Raw genomic sequence first — 25994 nt, 5'->3', positions numbered from 1 at the left:
TATCACTTTAGAGTATTCTTGCTGACTGCCACACATCTCTTTCTCTAAGATGTTCGGTTATAGTCAGCTATTAGTTCCTTCACTTTTCTTGTTCTTCAGTATTTCTACTGGTAAAGCAATTTATTGAAATAAAATATAAGAAAAAGACATCATTGAAAAGTATGCAGTAAAAATAAAAATTATACAAATAAAAATAACGCAATTAGTCTTTATTTGCACTTTTAATAACAAAATTACAAAAATAAGTTTTTATTTTATTTGAAATTTTATAAGCATGTTTATAAAATTATAAAAACGTTTTTTTTTAATTTTAAAGTTTTTTTTATTTGAATTTATATAATAAATGCTTATGAAAGTAGAAAAATAAAATAAATGAAATCAAAATAACAAAATTTCAAACGTCATAAAAAAACGTATCCAATACATAATATCCCCAAAATAGCTTTAACAGATTTTAAAAAGGCGTTCCAATAATTATTAAAAAATAAAACTAATTTCAATAATTCTTAATTAAAAGAAGCCCGAAAAAAACTTTTCAATGATTATTAAATAATAAAAAAAAAAAAAAAATGATCAGAAAAATGTAATAAAAAAAAGTACATACACAGGGGAGATATAGGCGTGAGAGAAAAAAGTAAAGGAACTGATTTGCCTTCTCAGTGCTTCCAGTAGTAGCCATGCTAGGAAGTATGTTAGTTGACTATAACCAAATGCTTTGTTCATGAAAGTTGTGTGCAACCTGTGTTGACTTTTTATGTTAGTGATGTGCACATTGATTGCATGTAATGTTTTGTTCAGAAACGACTAGTGCTAATATATTTTCCTCTGTCTTGTTTTGCCAAACAGTTGAGATGCATGGCTGATGCAATTATTAAAGAGAAATATTTTATTCAGATTTAAGAAAAATCTATTTTCTTATGTGTAATCAGCAGAACTTTAAAGTGAATTATACAATTATATATTTATTTTATCTAGTTTTATTTATTAGAATTGGATTTGTCTTGCCGTATATTTAAATTCAGTGTAAGGCAAAAGTGATAATGGCTTCTAGAAATTGAATATTGTAAAATTCCATTCAGTTAGATACAAAGTTGTTATTTGAGCTTAATCTAAAATTTTGATGATAAAACAAGTGAAAACAAACAATTAACAGTGAGAATGAACAAACCTGTTCTGATACAAAACGCCATCCTTTATCTTCTCGAATACATTCATAAGTCTCTCCTAATATTGGATTGAAAGGTTTATGTCCAGCACGATATGCTGAACTTGCATAGCAGCTCACAGCAAATGCAGCCACATAAATCTGGAAAAAAAAAAGTTTAGTAATTATAAAGCAAATGTTTTAAAATGTAAATTTGAGAAAAGATAGTTTAGCAAATGGTTGTCGAGTCAGTGTTAGAGCCAGAGCAAATTCAATACTGTTAGAGTCAGAGTTGGTAAAAACTCTAATTCAGAAATGTTTAAAAAGCTGAAAAATACCCTTCTCTCCACAAATATTTGTGTCAATATGGAGTGGTGGTCAACAACATAACACAAAAGTTGAACTGATAGAACTGTCCAAATGAAAATGTTACAATTAGGGCTATGACAACAGCATATTCTTTTCATTGTTTTGACTCCCTTATCATGTAACATTGAGTCATAATGCAACTAACAAAATGTATTGCGTAAAAGGTGCAAGCACTGTTGATCACAGTACAGATGGTTCAAATAATTCTGCTCAGGTTTAAAAAATGTTAAGGATCCGGCAATGTGAGGTAGGCCTACAACCATGAATTATGAGGCAATTCTTGCCAACCCATAGATGTAAATCTAGGGAGTAACACTTAGAGAGAATCAAGCGAGTTCAGTAACTCACAATCCATTGTGGTTGGTCATCTTCACAAGATTGCTAAAATATTTCCAAACGTTTGATTCACTTTATATTAGATTTCATAAAATATCAAATTTATTATGAGATTGGCTACATGATAATGACAATATGGTATTTAGTAAATCATTTCATGTATACCGGAACTGTTTCGATATAGATATTTCTCATTTGGTGAGCATTACACTTTTATGTTCCCTTTTAACTATTTGAATGGATATAACTCAGCTGTGGTGAGAACATGCTAAGAGATATGCATATATGTCGGATTATGCCACCTAATTGTTTGGCTATGGTAGAACCAATTTTGTGCATGTAATTGCTAAAAATGACGTTTCCACCATCCTCTGCTATTTTCTAGTCTATAAGTATTACATGTATGTGTTGATGGAGTCAGCTTAGAAAAGCAAATAGAAAAGATTTTGGTTCGATATTAATGTATTTTTTAAATGCTATCACATGTTTGAAAATTACGTACAAATGCCTTTTGTACAATAGAGTGAAAACTAAATAACAAGCAGAGTCGGAAAATACTTACCATTCGCTCAAGAGGGTCATCAAATTCGGATGCTTTATCTAGCAATTCACTGTATTCTAACTCCTCACAAAGCCGCTGAAAATAGCGTTTAAAAATTTTTTTATGAATTTAGTAAAATGTTTGATACAGATTATTGTAAATATACTAAATAAAAAAAAAATTCCCAATAAAATTTTTTGTTTCTAGTCCAAAATTCCCCTATGTTTAAAAAAAAAAAATCTGTATGATGGCTGTACTTGTGACAGAACGAAAATGTCATATTCCAAAAATTAAGTAAATTGATCAAATAGTTTTATTTTTAATCAATAAAATCAAATTTTATGAATAAACAAAAGGAGATCGTCTCGCATCGTCATCTTAGAAACACAAGGACAGATAACTCCACAATAATTCAAACTTACAAGATTAAACTTGTAATGCCTACGATTTCACATTAATCACAATCATTTCAAAATAATTTTCTTTATAAAAAACTACTTGATCAATTTACATGATTTTTTAGAATATGATCTGTCTTGGGTATGAAAATCAAAGATTTTTCTGTATTTTTGTTTTTAAATACAAGGAAATTTTAGACAACTACTAATCTTTCTCTTGACCTGACTTAAGTCATTTAATTCTTTTTAAGGAGCTTTTATAATTCAAGTTATTAAAGAACATTTATAATTTTAAAATTGGTTTTATAACAATCAATTAATTAATACTGTATATTTCTGTGTATAACATCATCTTTCAAAAACATTATTTAATAATACAATTCAATTTTTCATGTTATAATCTCTAGCCTAGGCTAAACAAACAGGGTTTTGTGATTTAGCAGTCGGCTTATACAACCAATATGATAAATTTATTAAAATTTGCTCCAATTTTGTATCTCATCTTATCCGCCGATTGCTTGATACGCTGAAATATATGTATTTTAAAGAAATTGCATTGTTCTCAAGTTTATATTTGTTATATAATTTTTACATTAAATATATAAAAATTGAAATTAAATAATTAAAAAAAATCAAATGAAAAATATCTAAATATTTACTTTTTCTCCCCTCATCCCCACCTTATATATTTTTTTTATAATGTAACTTACCTGTAATGAACTTAGTGGTTCATTTAGAGTTACAGGCATAGATATCTTGGTTAAATCTTTTCCAATGTTTTTGCATAGCAGGTTCCATAAGCTGACATCACCAGTATCAGGCCGAGGAACAGGCAATTTTGAACGTCGTCCTGTTTGGAACGTCTGAGAGAGTTCACCTTCTGAAACTAAGAGAAGATACTGGGTATAAATTATCTTAAAGTCATGAACGTTTTTTAATTGCACAATCATATAGAAGCATTCTATGGACTAATAAATTATCCTGAAATACGCTTCAAGATTAAACAAGCTGAGCATGCGGGATCCCCCTCCATGAGTGAAAAATTTATTTTCACCATGACTAATGTTTGTACAAAATTTTAAAAAATGCAAGGCATGGTTATTGAGAAAAGTATGAACAAATGAACAGATGAATAATTTGGGGGCAATTTTACCCCTATAATGCCTCCTGGGGGGCAACCAGAGTTATATCCTAGAAAATCTGTTCTGGCAAAAATATACTTTCACCATGATTAATGTTTGTGCAAAATTTTGTTTAAAAATCAAGGAGTGGTTATTGAGAAAAGTGTAAACAAACGAATGGGAGTGAATTACTAAGCCCAATTCCTTCTTTGTCAGGGAACCAATAATCTATCTTATATATTAACACAAACATAAAACGCTAAAAGCATAAGATTTGAGTTGTGTGCATATGTTACACAAGTTAGTGAAATAAGTTTTGGGGTTAAGTATAGAAGATTTGCATTATCTACCTTCTTTTTCTCATGAGAATCATTCCTACGACTAACAGAAAAGTAATTTGTCAACCATTGAATCGCAAAAGTGAGAGAAGATAGATACAAGAAATTGTTTGAAAAAGGTTATATTCAATTCTACAAGATATCAATATGCGCATGTATGATATTAGTTCAGACATGACTACACAATAAAGTGAATTATAGAAGAAAGTGTTTCCATAATAAATCTGCAACAAACCTATTAAAAGATGGATCTACACCAATCACTATGGTATTAGAAATGGCATCGGTCAAAGTGGAAAAAGAAAATATTTCACAAGATTTTGACTCGATGTGGTGTCACTTATGAAACTCATAAGTAGCTCCACGTTATCCAAATTGTTCATATTAATGTTTACTTTGTTAGATTCTATGACTTCATCTATGCTGCCAACCAGCCTAGTAGCCCAACAGTGAGTTAGATCAAGAAAGAAATCCAATTGCTTTGAAATAAGTGTTATACGAATGGTATACTCATGCTAAGGAGATTTCTAGTTAGCTATCTTCCATCGTTCAGACTACCCAAGAATAAAGTCAGAGAATTTAGAACAAAGGTCGGCAATCTATAGCCCGTGAGTTGGATCTGGCCCACAAAGGCATCTTGACTGGCCCACAAGCCTGATTCCCAATGACTATTTTTAACATGAGACGAGGCTTTCAAATTCAACAAAAAGCCTATTATTATCTTCCTCTGATCCACCTAGCAAAATTTGCATATTATGACTACAAAAACATGATCAAAACCCAATCACCTCTATTTCTACATAAAATATAAAAAAATAAACATAAAACGAGAGCCAATTTGACCGACTGACCAGAGACAGGCATTAGTCAGAGACAGCTTCAAAGGGACAATGCTGTCTCGGTCAACTTTCTATTTCATGCCTCATGAATGTGTGGATGTTACCACATGTGTACGCAAATAAGTGTATATGCTTGCAACTTGTAGCAGGACCAGGGTATAATACCCTAGCTCACCACAAGAAAATAATGAAACGAATAGAATTGAAGGAAACAAAGACTCAATTGATGGATAAGATAAACGTTGTTTATTTGCTGTTGAAAGAATGAACGTTTTAGTTATAACATGTGTTCATGTCCGCGCGTATGTAACCAATGTTCATTTCACGACTGGTGTTGTAGCAAGAAAAGGAAATGTCAAGTTCGGGTCACTATCGTTTGTTCGCACGTGAGAATTGAAGTGAGTGTTGTAGTGGAAATGAGAATCCAGCGTGTAGACAAAGAAGAGGATATTAGAGTTGTCATCAGTTAGTAGTCAGCTACGCGAAGGTGTTCTCAGGCACCAGTAGTAGATAGGGAGAGAAAGAGTGTGAATGTGTACATACGGTCTGTTAGTTCGTGCCCCATACATAGTAGTAAGTGGGCGTGAGGTACGCGTGTGCGCGCGCCGAAACAGCGGCGGCTAACACGCCAACCAGCCACCTAGGAGGCTAGTCTCGAAAAAAAAGAAGCCGGTTGTTTTATACTTGTTTCTGGTGGTCATTTGCGCATGTGTATATTTCCTTAGAAAGCGGAAGTGATGTCGTCCATGTGTGCGTTCGTGTGCGCGTCTGTGAGTACATATGTGTGCATTAGCGCGTGTGTATATACACGTGAATGTGAGTGTATGTATGCGAACGTGAATATATGTACGCGTATGTTTGTGTGCGCGTATGTATATGACAAGCAATATAGCTTGAAATATGATTGTGTGTTTTTGTGCGAGACTAGAAAAGGCTCGCACACACTATTTATACTCGCTTGTGTAGGTTTCATTTTTGTTTGCTTGTGTGTGCGATTCATTTGTGTAACAATTTTCAATAACACTTTCAAACATTTTTCAATAACACTTTCAAACATAATTTCAATAACACTTTCAAACATTTTTCAATAACACTTTCAAACATTTTTCAATAACACTTTCAAACATAATTTCAAACATTTTGGTTGATTTTTTTCACTTTTAAGTATTTTGATATTCTTTGAGGAAAATTAATTTTTTGTTAGTTTTTTTTTTTAAATTTTGAATTTTCTTTTGTTTTTCTGATTACTCAATGTTTATTTTCATTATGGTTTTAAATATTTAGGTTCACAGGGGTCTGCATACGTAATTTTCCTTTATTTTTTAATTAATGACCTTCATTGGCTCGCAACCCATAATTATAACATGATCTGGCTCGCAGGGTCAAATAAGTTGCCAATCCCTGGCTTAGAGTATGCAAAAATGTTGTCCTTTTCTTAAAATGATTGACCCTCTGCCCCGATCTTCTAATGCATATGTAAGATTTATCGTTTTTGTTTATGATGAGTATGATAGTTACAACTATTGCAGTGATAGTATAATCAAGGTGCTTATAAATAGATTGATTGGATCAGACATCTCTGACCACCTGTCTAACCAAAGTAAGAACAAATTGGAGTTTACATTGATCAAAATGTGCGAATAACACTCAAGATAATTATAATAACCTCCTATAAAAATCAGCAACAAAAGGAATTCTGTTCCCTATATAATCCAAAAGAATTAGGGAAAGAGGAGATAAATATGTCCCCTATTCCTATTAGTGTATTCTAGTAGAACTGACAAAGTGATCCTTTTTAACAGGTTCGTATCTCAGTTAATCTCAGTTTGATTTATGATGGCTTGTGCTTTTCTTATGAAGCAGATCAAGGTTAGAGTCTTGTTTAATCCTGATTTGATGTGTGATAGTGATACTTTTTCAAAAAGATAAAACATCTGATTTCTAAGAACAAATTCTTTAAATGTTTATTGCATCATTAAAATTTTATAAAAAACAAATATGACTCACCACTAATTTTACTGTTGTAATCAGTCTCATTACCTTCATCGGAGATCTCACTGGAGGGCTCATCAGATGCCTGCACAAATACAACATGAAACCAAGTTACACAAATGTTAAAATATTAAACATTTTTTTTTTCCGATGTCTTGAATGTCTGCAATTAAAATCCATTGCACATGAAAAAGGAAAAAAGTTATTTCAAATGTGAAAATAGTCAGCTATTTTGATCCTAAGAATGTTGCCTATATCTCTTCTGCATTATCTTAAATTATTTTAACTCAATACTTAACTACATCTTTGTATTTTTATAATGCATTAATACTGTATTTTTTATTTGTTATTTAACCATTTCAAACCACTTTTTCTAATCCAAATTAATACAAAATAGGTATTTTTTTTGTGAGCAGCTCTTAATGATCTATTGAGACAACTGAATAGAAACAGAATCAAAAAAAAAAAAAAAAAAGAAAAAATATTCTTACATCAGAATAATTTTTTTCACACTACAACCTACATCTCGAAATCATAACTACTGATGCTAGTTTGTACAGTATTGGAGCTTGCATATTACACAAAATTGCTAAAACCTATCACTCACACATCTTGTACATTACTAACTGCAGAAAAAAGACAGTGACTGTCTGTACAAACTGAAGTAGAAATAAAAAATACTGTCAAGAATATTATTTCAGAGAATGAACTAATGGATATTGTGTTTGACACATTTTAGATACCAATTCTGCAACCAGGTTCCGAACAATAAAAATCAGAAAGGAAACAAGATTATGGACTTAATTGCAATAAACCCTAAAAGAAAATAGTATTGATTCTATAATGGAGTAAAGCTAAAAACGAAGGAGTTATGGTGATCTACCTATTTTGTGATTATGTGGACTCTTCTAGACACTGTATAGAAAAGCTTACGATGAAGTTTTGAGTCAGTCTTGGAGAGTCTTTATGTAACATACTATTCTATAAATATGCACTCTTGTAAATATACCAGCATGTTATCTCATTATCGGCCTTTCAAATACAATTTTGTGATTAAAATGAACCATATTAACAAAATAATTTTTTTTTTTAAAGTAAAATTCTTATGTATGTCAAAATGTGATATTTTAAAATGCCAATTGGAGATAGCAATCAAAATCCAGGTGTTTTAGAGACACTGCACTTTAATGAAATATTCACAATGAATTATGCACATTATTAATCTTTTTTAATAGAAGTTGGTAGTGGAGAATTAGATACTTGGTATGCCATTTTAGAGTACTGCTAGATCCATAACATCACTTTAATTAGAGATATTGGAAACCTTCATGTAGTCCGTTCTGTGAATATCTGGTTCTAAAAAGAAATTTGGGAAACTAATGCCAACCAAAAAGTATCAAGCAACTCAGTAAACTGTAACTTGCTGATTTATACAATGGTGTTTTATTCAAGACCTAGCTTTAATAATAATATAATAATTATAATAATAAAAAAGAATATACCCATGGCATGGATCAACCACGCAATAGAATATTTGAGAATGAACAAAATATCAGACAAGATCATCAATTTGCTTGAAAATGTAATGAAAACACGGAGACTTGAACCAACAGTTAATAGACAATACATAACTGAGATAAAAATACAAAGAGGTATCTTCTAAGGAGATTCCTTATCATCACTATTGTTCATCATAGTCATGATGCTCCTTCATAATATATATATAAAAAACAAATCCCAAGTCAGATACAAGTTAACTAATACAGATGAAAGAATGAACCACCTAATTTATGGATGACTGGAAACCTTTTGTGACGGAGGAAGTGGACTGGTTTGTATAGAAGATTGTGTGAATGATACAAAAAAATTTAGGAAAATACATTGTGCAAAATACAGAAAGGATAATACCCATAGCAAGAAACACTGAAAAAATAAACAAGACAGAAAACCGAGAGGAAAGGAATAAGAGAAAAAAAAAATTGGAAGAGAAACAGACAATTCATAAGGATGACAGGAGATGAGACAAAAGCAGACTCTGGACAAAAAGACAAAAGAATAAATCACATAAGCGAATGCAGCAAACTATCTCCAAAAGAATATAAGAATAGATACGATCAAGTGGGGAAGGCAGTACACTGAGAATTATGCAGACAACTGCATCTTGAACATTCAGACAAATGGTACAAGCGCAAACCAGCAGCAGTACTTGAAAATGAATATCACAAAATCCTATGGGACATGTACGTACAAACAGATAAACGCATCCAAGCAAGAAGATCGGATGTCATAATAGTTAACAAAAAGGAAAAGTCTTGCCAGATCGTAGATTTTGCCATTCCAGCAGACTACAGAGTGAATATCAAGAAGTGGAACAACCACACAGAATTGACCAGAGTGTTGAAAGGAATATGGAAGATGAAGAAAGTTAAGATAACACCAATAATAGTAGGAGCATTAGAAACAATTCCAAAGAACTTTGAAAAAAGAATGGGAAAGATTAGAATCAGAGAAATGGCTGAGAAGATACTACAGATAACAATAATGAAAACAGCTGAAATATTAAAGAAAACCCTTGAATGCAGAGACCTATACACATGACCTACCGGCACAAGTTGGACATATAAAAACTGCTATAGATGTAAAACAAAAAGAAACACCATATGGAATAAAAAACAAAAAACAAAACTGAAATTGTATAATTATAAGCTCCCCCACCACCAAAGTGTCAGCATAAACAGATATCATACCAAATAATTAAGGACAGTCAAAGAGGATGGTGAGATCAAGGAAGAAGAGCACTAGCTAAACCTCCACTGGATTAGTGCAAAAAAGACTTGGAGAGGCTTATTGCCACCCAAATTCCAGTTGCAACCACCAAAAATTAAAAAAAAAAAAAAAAAAATCAATGGTAAACGACTGCTGCACTAATATGGAGTACTTGAAATCTGGGTAGACTTATTGTTACTCAGACTCCAGGGAAAACAGGTTATTCTCAAATAGAAATCTTTGATGATGGCCTGTGTGTCAACTCCTAGTGATTACAATAAAACAAATCCCTCCCTTTTTTATACTAAATAATTATTTCTCTTTGCCTATTATGACAATGAATTACCTCTTCTGCATCCTAAAACAGACCCACCTGATTGGATTGAGCAATACTCTTTAATCAATCAACAGACACTTAATTTGGTTGGGATGTTTGTTTGAATGCTATCTTTATCCTGAGTAGACATCAAGAAACTTCTCTTTCAAATACGATAATCGTCCTGTCAACATGCTAAGGAATTCATAGTTGGTCTTTTAATGAAGCTGCAAAAATACAATGACTTTTGCAACAGATATTTCCTGTATTTTTATTGAACACATAATTTATCACTGTCTTATGTACCTTTCTTCTCTATGCCTTTTTCGTCATTTAAGTTTGGCAAGCATTATTTTTTTTATTAGAATCACTTCAATTTTAAAATCAAATATAAAAACAATTATTTTAAATGCTAAAAACGTGTTACCTCTGAGGTTGTATCACTTTGGGATTCAATAGCTTCAGGAGCATCATAATACTCAGACATGGAGCAACTCTCTGCAGAAAATGATTGGGTGAGAGTATTGTGCTCGGTACCTTCCTGTAATAGACAAGAATACAAATTTCAGGCAAATGATTTAAATCTTTTCATAGTTATCACCAACTTGGATTTATATTTTGAGTACACATAGTGAATACTGGTACAAAACTCTCATAACAAAAATATAAAAATGCATACTTATGTTACGAGTTGGTTAAATAGGAGTCAGTACTACCCTCCTCCCCCCCCCCCCCGAGCCTGGAAAAAATTAAATACTTAAAAATAAAATTTGATTGCAAATAATCTGCCACCTATATATATATATATATATATATAAAACAAGGCAGATAGCCATTAGTCGCGTATTCTCGTATAATGAATGAATGCATGAATATAGGATTGACATGAAATTCTTAAAGATAAACTAAAATGACCGAAAAATGGAGTGAAATGACTTAAATAATAAATGTGTTACAGACTGACTGATGGAGTGACTTGCATGTGACTAAAAATGCCTTAGCATGGAAGGGTTTCCCCTCCCATTGCCAAGGAAAAGTTACAAATGTAAGTGCAGCATCTGTTAAGAACATATACTACACTTTGATCTTAGCCATGTGGCCAAGGAAAAGTTACAAACATAAGTACAGCATGTAGTAAGAACAGATACTACACTTTGATCTTGATATTTAATTTATTCCGTTTAAAGAAAAAATTACAATTAAAAAAATTTCAATATAAAATTAAAAAATTTAAAAAAGTAAAATCTCCAAAAGACAAAACAAATTTAGGCACAAGGCCCTATAAGATCTGGGGAGGGGAGTGTTGCAGGGTCTTTGTAACTAAAGTAAAAATTGGAGTCTTTGGTAACTTACTCTTGACTGGCAACATTTACCACAATACCTCATTCACTCTGTGGAATCTAAAGCTAACTAATGAATTCCCAGTGTTCTAGCAAAAACATATATTTACAATTTCTGTGTGTGTGTGTGTGTGTGTATGTGTGCATTTTTTAAAAAATAAAATAAGTGTGCATGTGTGTGAAAAAAGTTCAATTCATTGGAAAAATAAAAGTTCTTAATTTGGTAACAAATAGTTTGTGTTGGGGAGTGAGGAAAACAACCTAGAAAAAAAAAGACCAAATAAAATTGCCTAGTGCATTGTTAGTAAGGTCCCTCTCTGAGCTAATCTAAGTAGTTAGATCGCCTACTGTTTTCCGGGGCACCAAAATCAAGCAGGGAGGATTCTTATTGGGTATTGGGGGGAAAAATAAATAAAGCATAAAAAAAGGAGGGGGTGGATGGGTGGGGGGAATGGGAGGAGTAGAAGGCGACGTCCGAGTAAGGGTTGACCAGGGGTGACAAAACAAAAGAGAGGGGGGGGTAATGGTAGAGTAGTCTCGGAAGGTTCTCTAGTGCCAAAACAAACAATCGGGTAACCGGATCTCATTTGTACCACTAGTCAAGAGTCTCTTTAATTTTCTATTGCTAACCTAGCGGGATGGGTTCCATAGGACCCAGTACCGTGTGTGCCATGTCTATGGTGGTAACATGAATTCAAACTTGGCGCCTTGTCGGATACACAAGCTAGTGTCATGCACCCACCTCCTGTCAAAGACCACTCAAGGCAACTTCCTCCAATCGCATCTGATCTTTACTTTAAGCAGATGTTTAAAGTAGACAATCAGATCCCGATCCGGAACAGATATCCCTTCGCGGACTCGCTTGAGCCGTGTGATCCACATGACCATTCTCGCTACTGCTAGGATCGCCAGAAAACCCATTCTTTTCTCTCTAGGCAGCGGTGGATCAATGTTCTCCACAATGTATGACTCGTCGAGTTCAAGCAGGCGCGTGGCATTGATGCGAGCCGTTACCCCGTTGACGTACCCTAGGAAAAAAGCATGACTAACCGTTTCCTTCATGACTTCGTCGCAGCGCAGGCAATAGACCCAGGTCTCTTCTTTGTGTAAGTGGAGTCCGTCAAAGAGGGGCAGTGCGTTCCAGATAAGTCGCCAGGTAAGGGAAAATTCTGAGTTGGTAAGAAAGTCCCGTCCCGGCGCCCAACTCCACTGGGAGCGGACCTCTTCTAATGACATCCCCATCTGCTTAATTAGCGGTTCCTTTTTGCTATGCCCCACTAGCTCCCGATAAAGTCTGTTCCTAGACTGTTCGAGGACACTGGTCCCCGGCAACGCTCTAAGTGCGGACCGGCATTCGGCATAGAATTTTTGTTCCCCCCTCGGTCTCTGCCGAGCTTCAACCAAGGGGTCAGATGAGAGATTGGAAAACTAGCTTCCAACTGCAGTGACCCATGGAATGTCTACGTACAACGAACGGCTCAGGAAGGCCAACCTCTCTGCGTGCTTGTGACGCAGGAGATCGGGCAGTCCCAAAACTTCCTCGCTCAAATTTCGAACACAGACCTCTCTGCAAACATAATGGTTAACCGTCGTTCCACAAGAGTGAGTTGAGGTGCTCCTGTAAGCGGATTCGTTTTTCTACAGGGAGGGGAAGTACAGACAGACGGTAAAGGATGAGCGGAAAGACGTATGTAGCACACGCCTCCGCCCGACCCTTCAAGGACAATTTCCTTCGAATCCAAGTCTTGACAGAGGATTTTACCTTTGTCTCCACTTCCGACCAGTTTTTCTCCAGCTGGAGACCTGGTCTGAACCACACACTGAGGACCCGGACCGGGCCGTCGATCAACTGAAGATGCCCAGGAAGCGAATTTACTCTGGTCCAGGCACCCAACCACAGACCCATCGACTTACTGCGATTGAAGATGGCCCCCGTAACTTCTTTGTATCGAGCGAGCGCCTCATTGACCGCTTGAATGTCCATAGGGCAAGACACGAACACGGTAACGTCATTGGTGAACACGGAAACCCTGGCTCGTGTGCCTCCAGAGAGAGCTATCCCGCGCAGGACTGGTGTAGTCGTCTCGTCCCTTAACTTGCGAAGGAGGGGTTCCAACGGCAGGACATATAAGAGAGGCGACAGCGGACAACCCTGTTGCACCGACCGGGAGACGGCGAATGACTCCGACAGCTTACCATTGATCTGCAGTGCTACTGTCAGCCTGTCATTCAGTACAAAGATCCACTTACGGAAGTCCGGATTAAAACCGGCGGCCTCCAGCACAGAACCTAGGAACCGATGGTTGACCCTCTCAAAAGCCTTGGACTGATCCAAACTGATCAGTGTGGCCTCGGCGGCGTCTTCTGTCCCCTCTATGATCGTGCGTATCAGATGAAGATCGTCCTGAATCGATCTCCCCTTCACAGCATAGCTCTGGTCTGGTTCGATCAAGTCAGTGATGACAATCTGCAACCAATTCACAAGAACCTTGGCCCAAATCTTTAACTCTGTATTTAGCAGAGTCAAGGGCTTGAATTCATCTAAGTCTTCCTCCCCTCCATACCGTTGACCTTTCCTCAGCAATGTGATCACTCCCTTGGTCACCTGCCCAGGGATGGAACCCTGAACAAACCAATGATTCAACATATCCTTTTATTTCAATTCAAGCTAGGCCGAAAAGCTGCTGAAACAGCTTGTGATATCAATGAAGTATTTCTCTCAGAAACTATTACTGAACTCACAACACAATTGTGGTTTAAGAAATTTCATGGTGGCGATGAGAGTCTTGAAGATGACGAATGTAGTGGTTGACCATTGGATGTTGACAACGATTAATGAAGAGCCTTAGTTGAAGCCAATCCATGCACAACTGTTCAAGAACTTGCTTCTGAATCAGACATAAAATACACAATGATTTCCAACCACTTCAGAGATTGGAAAGACAAAAAAAAAAAAACTTGATAAATGGTTGCCTCACAAATTGAACGACAACTAAAAGAAACGCCGTTATGAAATGTTGTCTTCCCTTTTTTTCTGCAACAAGACTGATCTGTTTCTCAATTGAGGTGTTACTTGCGATGAAAAGTGGGTTCTTTACGACAACTGATGCTCAACTCAGTGGTTAGATGCTGACAAAGCTGCACGACACTTCCTGAATCCAGAATTGCACCAAAAGAAGGTCATGCTGACTGTTTGGTAGTTTGCAACTGGTCTCATCCATTAGTTTTTTTGAATGTAGGCGAAACCATTACATCAAAAAAGTACTGTCAACAAATTGATGAAATGCATCAGAAACTTCAACAGTCAGTGTTAGTTAACAGAAAAGGCCTAATAGTTGCTAAGCTGACCCTGTAGCAGTTTAATGAATTGAGCTAGGAAACTGCCTCATCTGCCATACTCTCCAGACCTCTCACTCACCGACTACCACTTTTTCAAGCATCTCAACAACTTTCTGTGTGAGAAATGTTTCAAAACTCCAAGCAATATCAAAAACACCTTCAGCGACTTTATCACCATCAGAACAAGTTTTTTTTACTTGTTTTGCATTGGCAAAAGTGTATTGATTCTGATGGTGCTTATTTCGATCAATAAATTTTTGTTTGAGCCGAGATAGGTTCATCTGAATTTAAAAATTAAAAACCACAAGAACTTTCTTGTCAACTTGATGACATCAGCAAGTTATTCTGTAGCACAGTGAAATAGGTTAGAATAAAAATCTAATGGTTCTGCTTTCTATCGCAGGTGTCAACATCCACATCTTAAATTTGGTTTCAAGAGCACAATAGCAAAAAAAAAATAATTAGTTTTCTAACAATTTAATTCAATGATTAACTTAATGACCAAACGTTCCTCTACTAATTAAATTTAACTTTCAAGATTATATTTAAAAACAAAATCTTAAGATTAAAAAATGGTTTACTTTAAATAGTGAAAACAACATTACTAGGCAATGCTGACTAGATACCGCTAGTAAATCATATAATAAAGGTTATTTAAAAATGAAATAATGTAAGACATTATTTTGAAAAAGTTTTACTTGCTTTTCATATCATTGTCAAAGCTATTGTGTTAAAAAAACAGCAGAATCTTTATTTTAATTAGAAAAATAATATTATAAAGTTGTATCACTTGTGGAAATTGTCATTCACTAAAACTGAATTTAATTATAAGTTTTATTATAACCCAAAAAATTATTGAATAACAAAATTTCAAAGAACCAAACTGTTTCTTGTTTTGGTAAACGAGTGGCAGGCTTACACAGATCAATTTATAAAATATAGATATCAATAATTTGCAAAAATAAAATTTAATTTTAAGTTTTATTATTAATTCTAAATTAATTCAGTTTTAAAACTGTGCGAATATTTAATAATAAAATAATTTTTCTCTATTTCATGCTAATAGCTTTGTTAACAAAAGGTAAAAAACAAACACGTTAAATTTTGACAAATATTGATCCGTGTTTATAAAATAAAGTCATTCTAATCGATTTCATCGAATTTTATAATTAATCACATTAAAAGTTTTTGTTTTGATTATTCGTATCATAGAGAGAATGGGAAGAACTAGCCTTCCCACAATCCCAAGTCCACTTCCTGACACCAATAATACCCTGAAGAAATCTAATTAGAATCATTTAAACTTTCATGGCTAATACTCTCCCTTACTGATAAACGATTTCCCTCAATTGTATGTTACTTGGTCTACTTACACAATTACATTTCAATAACATGCTCCATAACCTATGCATTAATAAGCTGCAATTAGCAAATTGATAAGATGCCAGCCTGCTAAGACACGATTCAGAGTTTGATCTTCATCTGAGAACACAAATTTTTTTGCATTTACTTCTATAAATGGAGCATGGGAGAGAAAAAAATAAAATGTTGACTCTCTCTTCCCGCCTCTGTTAGCTTTCTTTTCTTTTACACTGTTTCTATTATAAAAATGGTACCCTGTGATTTGGGTAGTAGTATAAGGACTCTTGACTATGAGGAGACTAGCTCCTCCAACTTCCTTTATGATATTAATAATCAGAACAAAATCTCTTCAACTGGAAATGAAAGCTTCTTTTTAACAACATGGACCAGTATTTACTCTATCTAACCAAAGAAATATTTTTTTATCTATATTATTAATAAAGCTATTGATCACAAAGTTGGGGGTGGGGATGGTAAAATCAGTTTTACTTTATATATAAGATATTAAAAAGGACAAAATATGTGAATGTATATTCATGCCCTATGGAAATTTTTTTATGAAAGACACATTTAAAGAGCAGATTTTAAGTGGAATTTCCTCTTCCTGAATAGGATATATATAAGTGCCATTACATTTTTTAAAAATTACACAAAATGCGATGATTCAACATCCTTATATTACTTACTTTATCTCCTGGGGACGGTAGAGGTGAGTTTAGAGCCACTCCGGTGGTAATCTCGGGGATCATGGAATCAGTATGAATACGAGACAGTCTGGCACGTAAGTCAGCATTTTGCCTAAGTAACTATTGAAAGAAAGAAAGAAAACGTTCTCAATTATTTAATAAAAAAATAATAAAAATACAATAATCTAGAACACAAATTAAAAATATTAGTTAATTAACTAAAACAGATTTTTAAAACAAATTTCAATTGCATAATTTTTTTCATGATGGTTCTTCTTATAAGAGAGTATTCTTGTCTATATAAAGTTGAGTTTTTTTTTTCTTGCTCTGACATTGATATTAAAAGCCTACTTTTTCTATTTTAAAATTATTAAAACAAAATTCTTAATATACTCAGTCATGGATATGTGAGCGACTACATGAACGTTTACTAATTTGCATATTCCTTTGAAAAAAAAAGCATTAATTAACTACTTATTTTTTATGGATTCTTATTAGATAATAGGTTTCATTTCACTATTACACAAACTTCTTTTATGTATAGTTTCTACATTGTGCATAATTGCATAGAATTTGAGATGAAAAGGTTCTAGCACACGGAAATATTTTTATTTATATATATCTAAATATATAAAAGTTACCTTAGTGTGTGTATAAAAAGTCTCTACCAAACTCCTGTCTAAATATTTGGTATACAGAGTTTAATTTTGATGTACAAGGTATTTGCACACTTTCGATTTGGTTTTTAGCCTGTAAAATAGCTGTTAAGGGGTCAAAATTGAAAAAAAAAACAAAAAAAAAACATTGATCTTGACCTGGCATAAGTCGGCTACATAAGTTTTTTCTTCTGCGCACGAGTTAATTAAAATTTATAGGTTAAACAACATTATCCCTTGCAGTTTTTGTATATGTATGGATTTAGGTCATGCACTAACAGATAAGACTGGAGAACTGTTTTGGTTTCAATTCTAACTGATAGCACACAAGTCTTTTTTTTTTTTAATTTTTGAAATCGCTACTACATATTAGGTCTAATATAATGATCAATACAGAATTGGCTCTATAATAATAGATCCAAATTCTGCATGAATTAAAATATAATATGTAACTGTGCAATGCTATGTCATCTGCTAGTATAAAAGTGACCTTATCAGTGTGTACAAAAAGTCTATCAAACTCTTCTCTAAATATTTGGTCTACAGAGTTGAAATTTGATATATAGGGTATTTGGACCTGTGGCACACTTTTGTGTTTTTAGCTAGTCACAATTGAAAACAAAAGAGTTGACCATGGCAGGAGTATTTGGCAAAACCTGTTTGCATGCACAAATCTAAATTCATAGGTTAAACTTTTTTTTTTTTTTTTTTAAACTATTTATGTGTATGGGCATAGCTGGAAGGCTAAAGAATGAGGCTGGAAAGTTGAATATTTTGGTTTCAATTCTAGCCGATGGCATTCGATTTTTTTTTTTTTTTTTTTTTTTACTTTTCGAAATTGCTATGGGTACAATATAATAATCAATAGAGAATTGACTTTAACAATAAATGCAAAATCTACATTAATTAAAATATATTTAAGCATATTTTGTGATCTGGCAATGCCAGACGGTCTACTAGTAAACATATATATTTTTTTATTTCAAAGTCCTATCAAGTATTATTCATTGCTATAGATGTATAAACAATACGGGTTTTAGGACAAAGTGGAAACCTAGGTTTATGAAGAAACCTAACCCATTTTGTAAAATCCCAGTTTCCACCATGCTTTAAAATGTGTATTGTTTTTCAATACATATTATGCTGTTACTTTCATAATCAAAGAGTGTGTTTACCCCCACCCCCCTCTATGCCCAAATGCTACAGTCATGTGATATTATGTATGGGGTAGTAGGGGAGATAACAAAATATGAATGATTATGAGTAATGGAAGAATATACAGATATAACAAGATAAAAAAAAAACTTATAAAAACGATGGTATGGAATAGGAAAAATATCTAAATATTAGAAGATTGATATACCTGGAATATAATTATTAATTAAATTGGAATTAAACAGTTTGAAATTATATATTTCATGGGAATAACAAGAAAAGGGAGGGAGAATAGGTAAATATGATATAGTATTTCAAGGGAGTGTCTACCTGGTATAGGATCAATAAAGAAATGGATAAGATTAAAAATAAGAAATGGGAATGTTTAAAAATACGAAGTTAAACAATAATTACAAACTAGAAGAGAAAAAGGGAGTCAGGGTAAAATGGTTTTATGAAGGTAACACATTAGTAGATTTAAGAAATTATGAATGGCATGAAAGAAATAAAGGATTCTATTTGAGGATTATCAAAATGGGGATGGTGTTGCTGGATAGGTGTTATTAATAAGATTAGTGATTTTAGGTGGGGAACTATCATCGTGACCATCGTCATAGATAGTCTGTCAGCTAAAAAATGATGTCATCGCCATAGATCCTAGCAAGCAAGATAAGTGAAAAATAATTTATTGTTTCAGCACATAACTTAAATTACATGTAAAATTCATTTTTTATATACATACTTTCATTTTTATTTTAAAATACGTTCTAAAAAATAAATAAAAATAAAAAAGTTTTTTTTTTTTTTTTTTTTTTTTTTTTAAATATCTCAAACATTTTAACACTTACTCTACTATAGTTAGATGGAGTAAAATCCTTTCTTTTTATTGCATTACTGGTAAATTATTTCCTTTTTTTTTTTTTGGGAAATGAAAACACAGTAACTTTTGGTTCATTTTTGTAGTTACCTCGGCATTTTGGAACTATACATCTCGACGGCATGTTTAAATTTATTTAACCCTCCAAAACTTTAAACCAACTTCTGGTTTAGTCATGAGATTTTTTTTTTTTTTTTTTTTTTTTTTTACATAGGCATCACCACATTATCAAGGCCAAGAGGCCACTCAAGGATAAGGGTTAAAGAGTGTACAGTAGAAATTGGACAATATAGTAATCATTAGTAATGAAAATTTGGTAAATTTGATAACTTATATGGAACGGCTCATCAAGAACTTATTAATGTTAGACTTGAAGACAACCATATTGTAGTCAGCCGGAAAGCAGGAAAACGGAAGACAATTTCACAGGCGTGCAGTTCTAAGAAAGAAGCTTTGTTCATGGAATCTACGTTTAGGTTTAGGCACAGATAAAGAGTGGGGGGAATTATTGATAGTGTTTACAGCTAGACGAGTGTTTCTTGTGAAAGTTTGGCGAGGGGGGACCATAGATTGAAACTCAGTCGAACACTTTCCATGAAAATAACGATACATCAGAGACAAACTCGCAACATCTCTTCTGTGAGATAGAGGTTGCAAGGAAGAGAAAAGGACATCTCCTACGAGGCTACGAAGTCTATTTTGAACTCTATCAAGGCAGGTCAAGTCCTTTCTAGCAGCTCCTGCCCACAGCTGGCAACAGTATTCCATCCTTGGACGTACCTGGCTCTTATATAGATAGAGAATAGCATCAGCAGTGAGATATCTACCGGATCGATAGAAAGATCCCACCATTTTTCCAGCGGCCTTGGCAACAGATTTGATGTACGTGTTCCATTTAAGATCAGGAGTAATGGTCAAGCCAAGAAGCTTGTCAAAACTTGAGGCCTCCTGAAGACGAGAGCCATTCATTTCAATTGATGCCAGATGTGGATCAGAATGTTGATGATGTAAAGAGAGAAGCTTGGTTTTAGATGCATTAAAAGTAACCAGCCACTCCTTACCCCATTGTACTACGTGACCAAATTTCAGACTGATGTTCATGACGTCATCAGACTAAATTATAGTCGTCGCTAGGCCATCATATTACGGTAGCCACACTATCATTTGGGTTGACAAACTAGTTATAGCTATACGAGGGGTGTGCAATAAGTAATGCCCTGACCCACTTCCCATAGCAGTAGAGCAACGAAACTTGGCACAGTTATTAGTCTTTCTCTACATAGGAACCACCTAGAGTTATGCATTTCTCCCATCGTTTGATGCAGCTCTGAAGACCGTTTTTGTAGAACACCCCAGGTTGGTCCTCCAACAACGACGTGACTTCAGAAATCAAGGCTGCATCATCTGGGAAACGCTTTCCTTTCAAAAACAACTTCATGCATGGGAAGAGGTGAAAGTCAGAGAGTGTAAGGTCAGGAGAGTAGGGAGGATGGGGAAGGAATTCCTAACCACGTCCGTGCTTCTGATCTGGTGACATGCGAGTTATGGACCGCAGCGTTGTCCTGCAGGAGAGTACCTTTGCTGATCTTGCCTCACCTCTTGATTTTGATAGCTTCCCTTAATTTCCTCAAAAGTGAAGCATAATAGGCTCCTGTAATTGTGGTACCCTTTGCCAGGAAATCTGTCATCACTACTCCGTCCTGGTCCCAGAAGACTGAGCATGACTTTGCTAGCGGAGGGCTGCACCCTTGCCTTCTTTGGAGGTGGTTCCACTGCATTGACTGGGCTTTGCTCTCTGGATCATAGTGATGGACCCAGGTTTCATCCTGTGTAATCAGTCTTTTGAAAAACTTTGACTCATCTTCTTGGCACATCTCCAAATTTATCCTTGAGCACTCGACACGTTTTCGCTTCTGGAATGGTGTGAGAAACCTGGGAATCCATCTGGCAGACACCTTATGCATATGCAAATGGTCATGAATGATAGTTTCCACAGACCCTGTACTAATCTTGACATCTTGGGCTATTTGGCGAATAGTAATGCGCCGATCTTCCAAAATGGCAGCCTCAACTTGACGGAAAGATGCCTCATCAATGGCAGAAGGGTGTGGGGGGGGGGGCGACCAGGTCTGGGAGCTGTTTCCACATACTTCCAGCGATGTTTGAAGTCACGATGCCAGCATTTTACAAGGTCATATGATGGGGCATTATCATCATAAGTTCTACATTTCATCAAAAGTCTCCTGTTTTGTGCGTCCTTTCAAATACAAAAACCGGATCACTGCTCGACATTCAACAGACTCCATTTCACACCTGACTCAGTTCAAACACCTGTAAAACAAACCACAATTAGTTCAGAGTTGCCACATAGCCTGTAGAGATATAAATTACTGCACATGCAAAATTTCAGCTAGATCAGACAACGGGAAGTGGGTCAGGGGCATTACTTATAGCACGCCCCTCGTATCTTCTTTTCTTGTATGATGACATTATTTAATTTTTCTTATTTATCAACCCTTTTTTTTTTTTTTTTTTTTAGATCTTATCATGAAAACCCTGGAAAAGCATAACTGATAAAATTTAGATCATAACTCATGAGGTTGATTTTTTAAGAATAGACCCCCAAATGTATAGGGTATGTTTGTAGATTTAATTTTCTTAAGAAATGTTAAAGATGTAGGGAGCCTCTTATTATTGGTATTAAAAGAGCTTATGTGTTTAGAGATGCATACGTCTATTTGAGTGGACGTGGAGCCTATAAGGATAGTCAAATTTAGTGTCAATTGGTATAGCAATGAGAGTATTATTGTTGGAGATATTTTCTGTGTTGGGATTAATATTACAGCAGCTGGTAGTTTGGGGAATTTGGGGCATGTTAGATTGGTTTTGTGAGGATAAAATTATATTAGCGAAAGGTTGATGGTACTGACTGTATTATCTTCAAGAGTACATAAATCAGTGGTATTTATGATAAGAAATGTAGGATGATAATTTGCTGGTAAATGGTGGATAAGAATAATTGAGGAAGATTCAAAAGCCATGCTTATACTTTGTGAATAATCAGTATTTATGGTCAGGTATGGAATTAGCTCTTTAATGGTGCAAGAATATACTATGTTAGTATATAGAAAATCATTCTGTAGAGGACAGCGTTGTTTGTCCTGACAATTACAATTGATAATGCAGAAATAATTAGCTGAGCTTGTTTAATTTTTCTATTATCAGAAGTAATTATTTATGTTAAATTAGGCATTGTTGAATAAAAAGTTTTATGTGCTTTTATTTAATACGTGTGGATATTTAAACGATTTTTCAATTATTAAAAAAAAAATTTCTAAGGTATATTTGCTTTTATGTTATTACTATAGGGAGGATACACCTAGTGGTGGGATGATTAATCGAAATTGTTAATCGTAAGAATCGTGTATTTGGGGGAATCGGAATCGCATCGTTAAAAAATACCTTAGATTTACGATTCTTTCATATTTTTTAAGTTGAACTGTTTGTTTGAAGTGAGATTAATGCTGTCAAAAATTTATGATAAAAACGTCATAGAACTTTTCATAACATATTTAATATGATATACAAGAATTTTATTAACTACTTTACAGGTAATTTTTATCGCTTGAAAGTGTATTGAGGTTATATGAGAAAATATATATAAATGTTTCTTTTCTGTTTCTTATGTTATACATTAGGGGTCATTTCGAATTAAAAGTTTATTTGCTCTACCCATTTGAACTAAAGAAAATCATGATTAAAATATGTATGTCTTGTGTAAATAGCTAATGAAGAATATGAAATATGGCTGACGTTCTGGAGACCCAACAGTTGATCAAAAAGTCAGATCGAGCATACCGGAAAATGAAATGAGACCAAATGGACAACTCGGAAATTTAAAATGGAAAAACTTTAATGGTAAATGTTTTTAAAATAAATAATTTAAGCAATTTATTATTTCGGTAGATGTAGACGCATCGGCTCTGATGTTGTACGCAGTTCGTTTGAGGGAGCATTCATTATTCCGAAAAGGAAAGAAGTTTGGCGTGTGTGGCCCTTTTTTTTTTTGTTTTTTGGCTTGAACTTTGCACTTTTCAGATTATTTTGCTATGTTTTATTTTTTTGGTGGATATTTTTTTGCTGTGTCTTTTTTTTTTTGGGGGGGGGATACTTTTTTTTTTTTCTTGGCTGTGTTCATTTTTTCTTTTTGGATGGGGATTTTTTGTTTGGCCAGGTTTTTTTGGCCAGAGGAAAAAAGAAAAGAAAAAATCCATAAAAAACACGGAACTTCTTTGCAGAACAAAAACAAACAAAAAAAAATATAAAAAATTTATTATTATTTTTTTTTTTAATCCTTTGAATCCTAATTTTGCAAACTAACTAGTCACTCAGAGCCGTTCAACTAAAGAACTGCAGGGCTTGGTCGACATTCACCGATGCCTGGTATCACAGTCGTGATGTGAGCATAGATAAATGTTTCCCAACTCCTAACAAAAAATAAAAATAAAAAGGTTGTCAGAAACAGCATCAAGGTGGAGGCGATTTCGAAAGTTCAATAAATGACTTATTTAACAATAGAAATAAAGAATTACCAAAAATTTACTTTTTATATAGTAATAAAGAGGTAAATTAAGACATTAAATAATAAATATTAAAGGACGATAAGTATATAATTATATAATAAAAATATAGAAATAAACCAATTTATTTAGATTTAAAAAATAACATTATTATTGTTAAAAATATTTTTTAAAAAGTCAAATAGGAATAATTTGAGACGATTGAATATAAAAGGCTAAAAATTTAATCAAAGATTTAGATATTTTTAATTTTCATTTAGAAATAAGAATATTTTAGAAAGTGGAATAAAAATCAGTTAGGAATCGAAGCTGCAAAAAAGTTAAATTTTAAAGAGTTATCGAAGACAAAGGGAAAATAAAACAAAAAATGAATATCAAAAAATGAACAAAACATGTTATTCCCCTTGAAATTTGATGTTATTGCATTTTTGTTGAATTAATCATGACTTTCTTTATATTTTTTAATATATAAAATAACTCCTGAAATTCATTGTTATTAATTTTATGGTGCATATTTAGTTCATGATTAAAATATTTGTTTTGACTTTTATCTTCAATGAAAGAAATTTTAAGAAAAAAAATCAAATCATTTTCGAAATTCCCTTAATTGTATTTCCACTTTTTCATTGTACCAAATTTTTTTGCTACACAAAAACTTTCGATTATATAATGGTATATTTCAAAACAACAATTCCACGGGAATCAGAATCGTATTTGGTATCGGAATCGTTAATCAATATTTTCCTGGAATTGGAAAAAATTTAGGAATCATCCTAACACTAGATACAACCATAATGTTTTCTTTTATCTAATAGGTTTTTTCGGGATTGTTTTTAAAGAATTTGAATTAGAGCTTAAAGGATTGCTCAGCATAATCTTAATAGCAGTATTTCCAGTATTAGTAATATTTAACATGTTGATATATATGTGCTGCTTTCATCAAAATGTTAATTGAGATCTTGCTCAGGCAGCCAAATAACTCGGACCCATAAAAGAGAAAAACAAACGCATTTAAATTTAATAAAATATGAAAAAAATGGTGACAAGTAAATTTGTACCTGATAAAAAAATACCATTGCAAAAGGGAATAAAGAGTTGCAAGTCTACTAGAATCATTTTTACAAACTTTTATTTCAATCTGTCGGACTTGGTCATCTTTGCTTGAGATAACTCATGTGATCAATCCCAAATGCCATTGGTTTCTCTTAGAGTCCTTTTCTTTTAAAAGGACCAAATTGCCAGGCTTCAAGTTTGAAACGTGGGAAGTCCATTTGCTTCAGGCTTGTAAAAGGGGCAGGTATTGGCCTTTCCACTGGTCCCAAAACATTTGCGCTAAGTGCTGAAAATGTCGCCATTATCGCCTGGATATGTCTTTTTGATCAAAATTGCTTGAAAATAAGTCCTATCTTTGGAGTGAGGAGTATGGAAAGTGTTAACAAAATGTGATTCTCTGAGTTTGAAAAAACTGGAATAAGCGGCATGTTGATAATAGCAGCAATCTCAGCCAGAAAGGTGGTGAGCACTTTATTAGTTATTCTGCTGTTACCATGGTGAAGCAGCAGACAATTAAGAATTCTTTTTGTTACTCCTATCATTCGCTCCCACACTCCACCCATATGCAGCCAGGTGCAACCATGGTCAGCAAGGTGTTAATTCATTTCCCTGGTATTCAGGTTTGAATTTATGCCCAATTCTTTCCTTGCTCCGATGAAATTGGAGACTTGATCCAAACAGATAATTTTTGCGTGACCTTGAATGAAGAAGAAACAGCGAAGAGCATTTATCGAGTTGGAGGCATCCAATAACTCCAAGACTTCAATATGAACTGCCCTTGTGGTC

General features: G+C 33.8%; 1 protein-coding gene across 8 annotated transcripts in view; it reads right to left on the bottom strand.

Annotated features, from left to right (window-relative positions):
- Positions 1 to 25994, bottom strand: part of LOC145292188 (oxysterol-binding protein-related protein 6-like) — a 311645-nt gene that overhangs the window by 15921 nt on the left and 269730 nt on the right. For all 8 annotated transcript variants that reach the window (XM_080138481.1, XM_080138486.1, XM_080138483.1 and 5 more), the window contains 6 exons: positions 16888 to 17007; positions 10588 to 10701; positions 7094 to 7163; positions 3499 to 3674; positions 2412 to 2486; positions 1169 to 1306 (listed from right to left, as the gene is read on the bottom strand). In XM_080138481.1, the coding sequence (XP_079994607.1) occupies positions 1169 to 1306; positions 2412 to 2486; positions 3499 to 3674; positions 7094 to 7163; positions 10588 to 10701; positions 16888 to 17007 (693 nt within the window). The remainder of the gene's footprint in view (positions 1 to 1168; positions 1307 to 2411; positions 2487 to 3498; positions 3675 to 7093; positions 7164 to 10587; positions 10702 to 16887; positions 17008 to 25994) is intronic.

This window comes from Euprymna scolopes, chromosome 13, assembly GCF_053919585.1.
Source record: "Euprymna scolopes isolate OS-2025 chromosome 13, ASM5391958v1, whole genome shotgun sequence".
In the NCBI taxonomy this organism is placed as follows: Eukaryota; Metazoa; Mollusca; class Cephalopoda; order Sepiida; family Sepiolidae; genus Euprymna; species Euprymna scolopes.
This window is presented reverse-complemented; position numbering and strand designations above follow the sequence as displayed.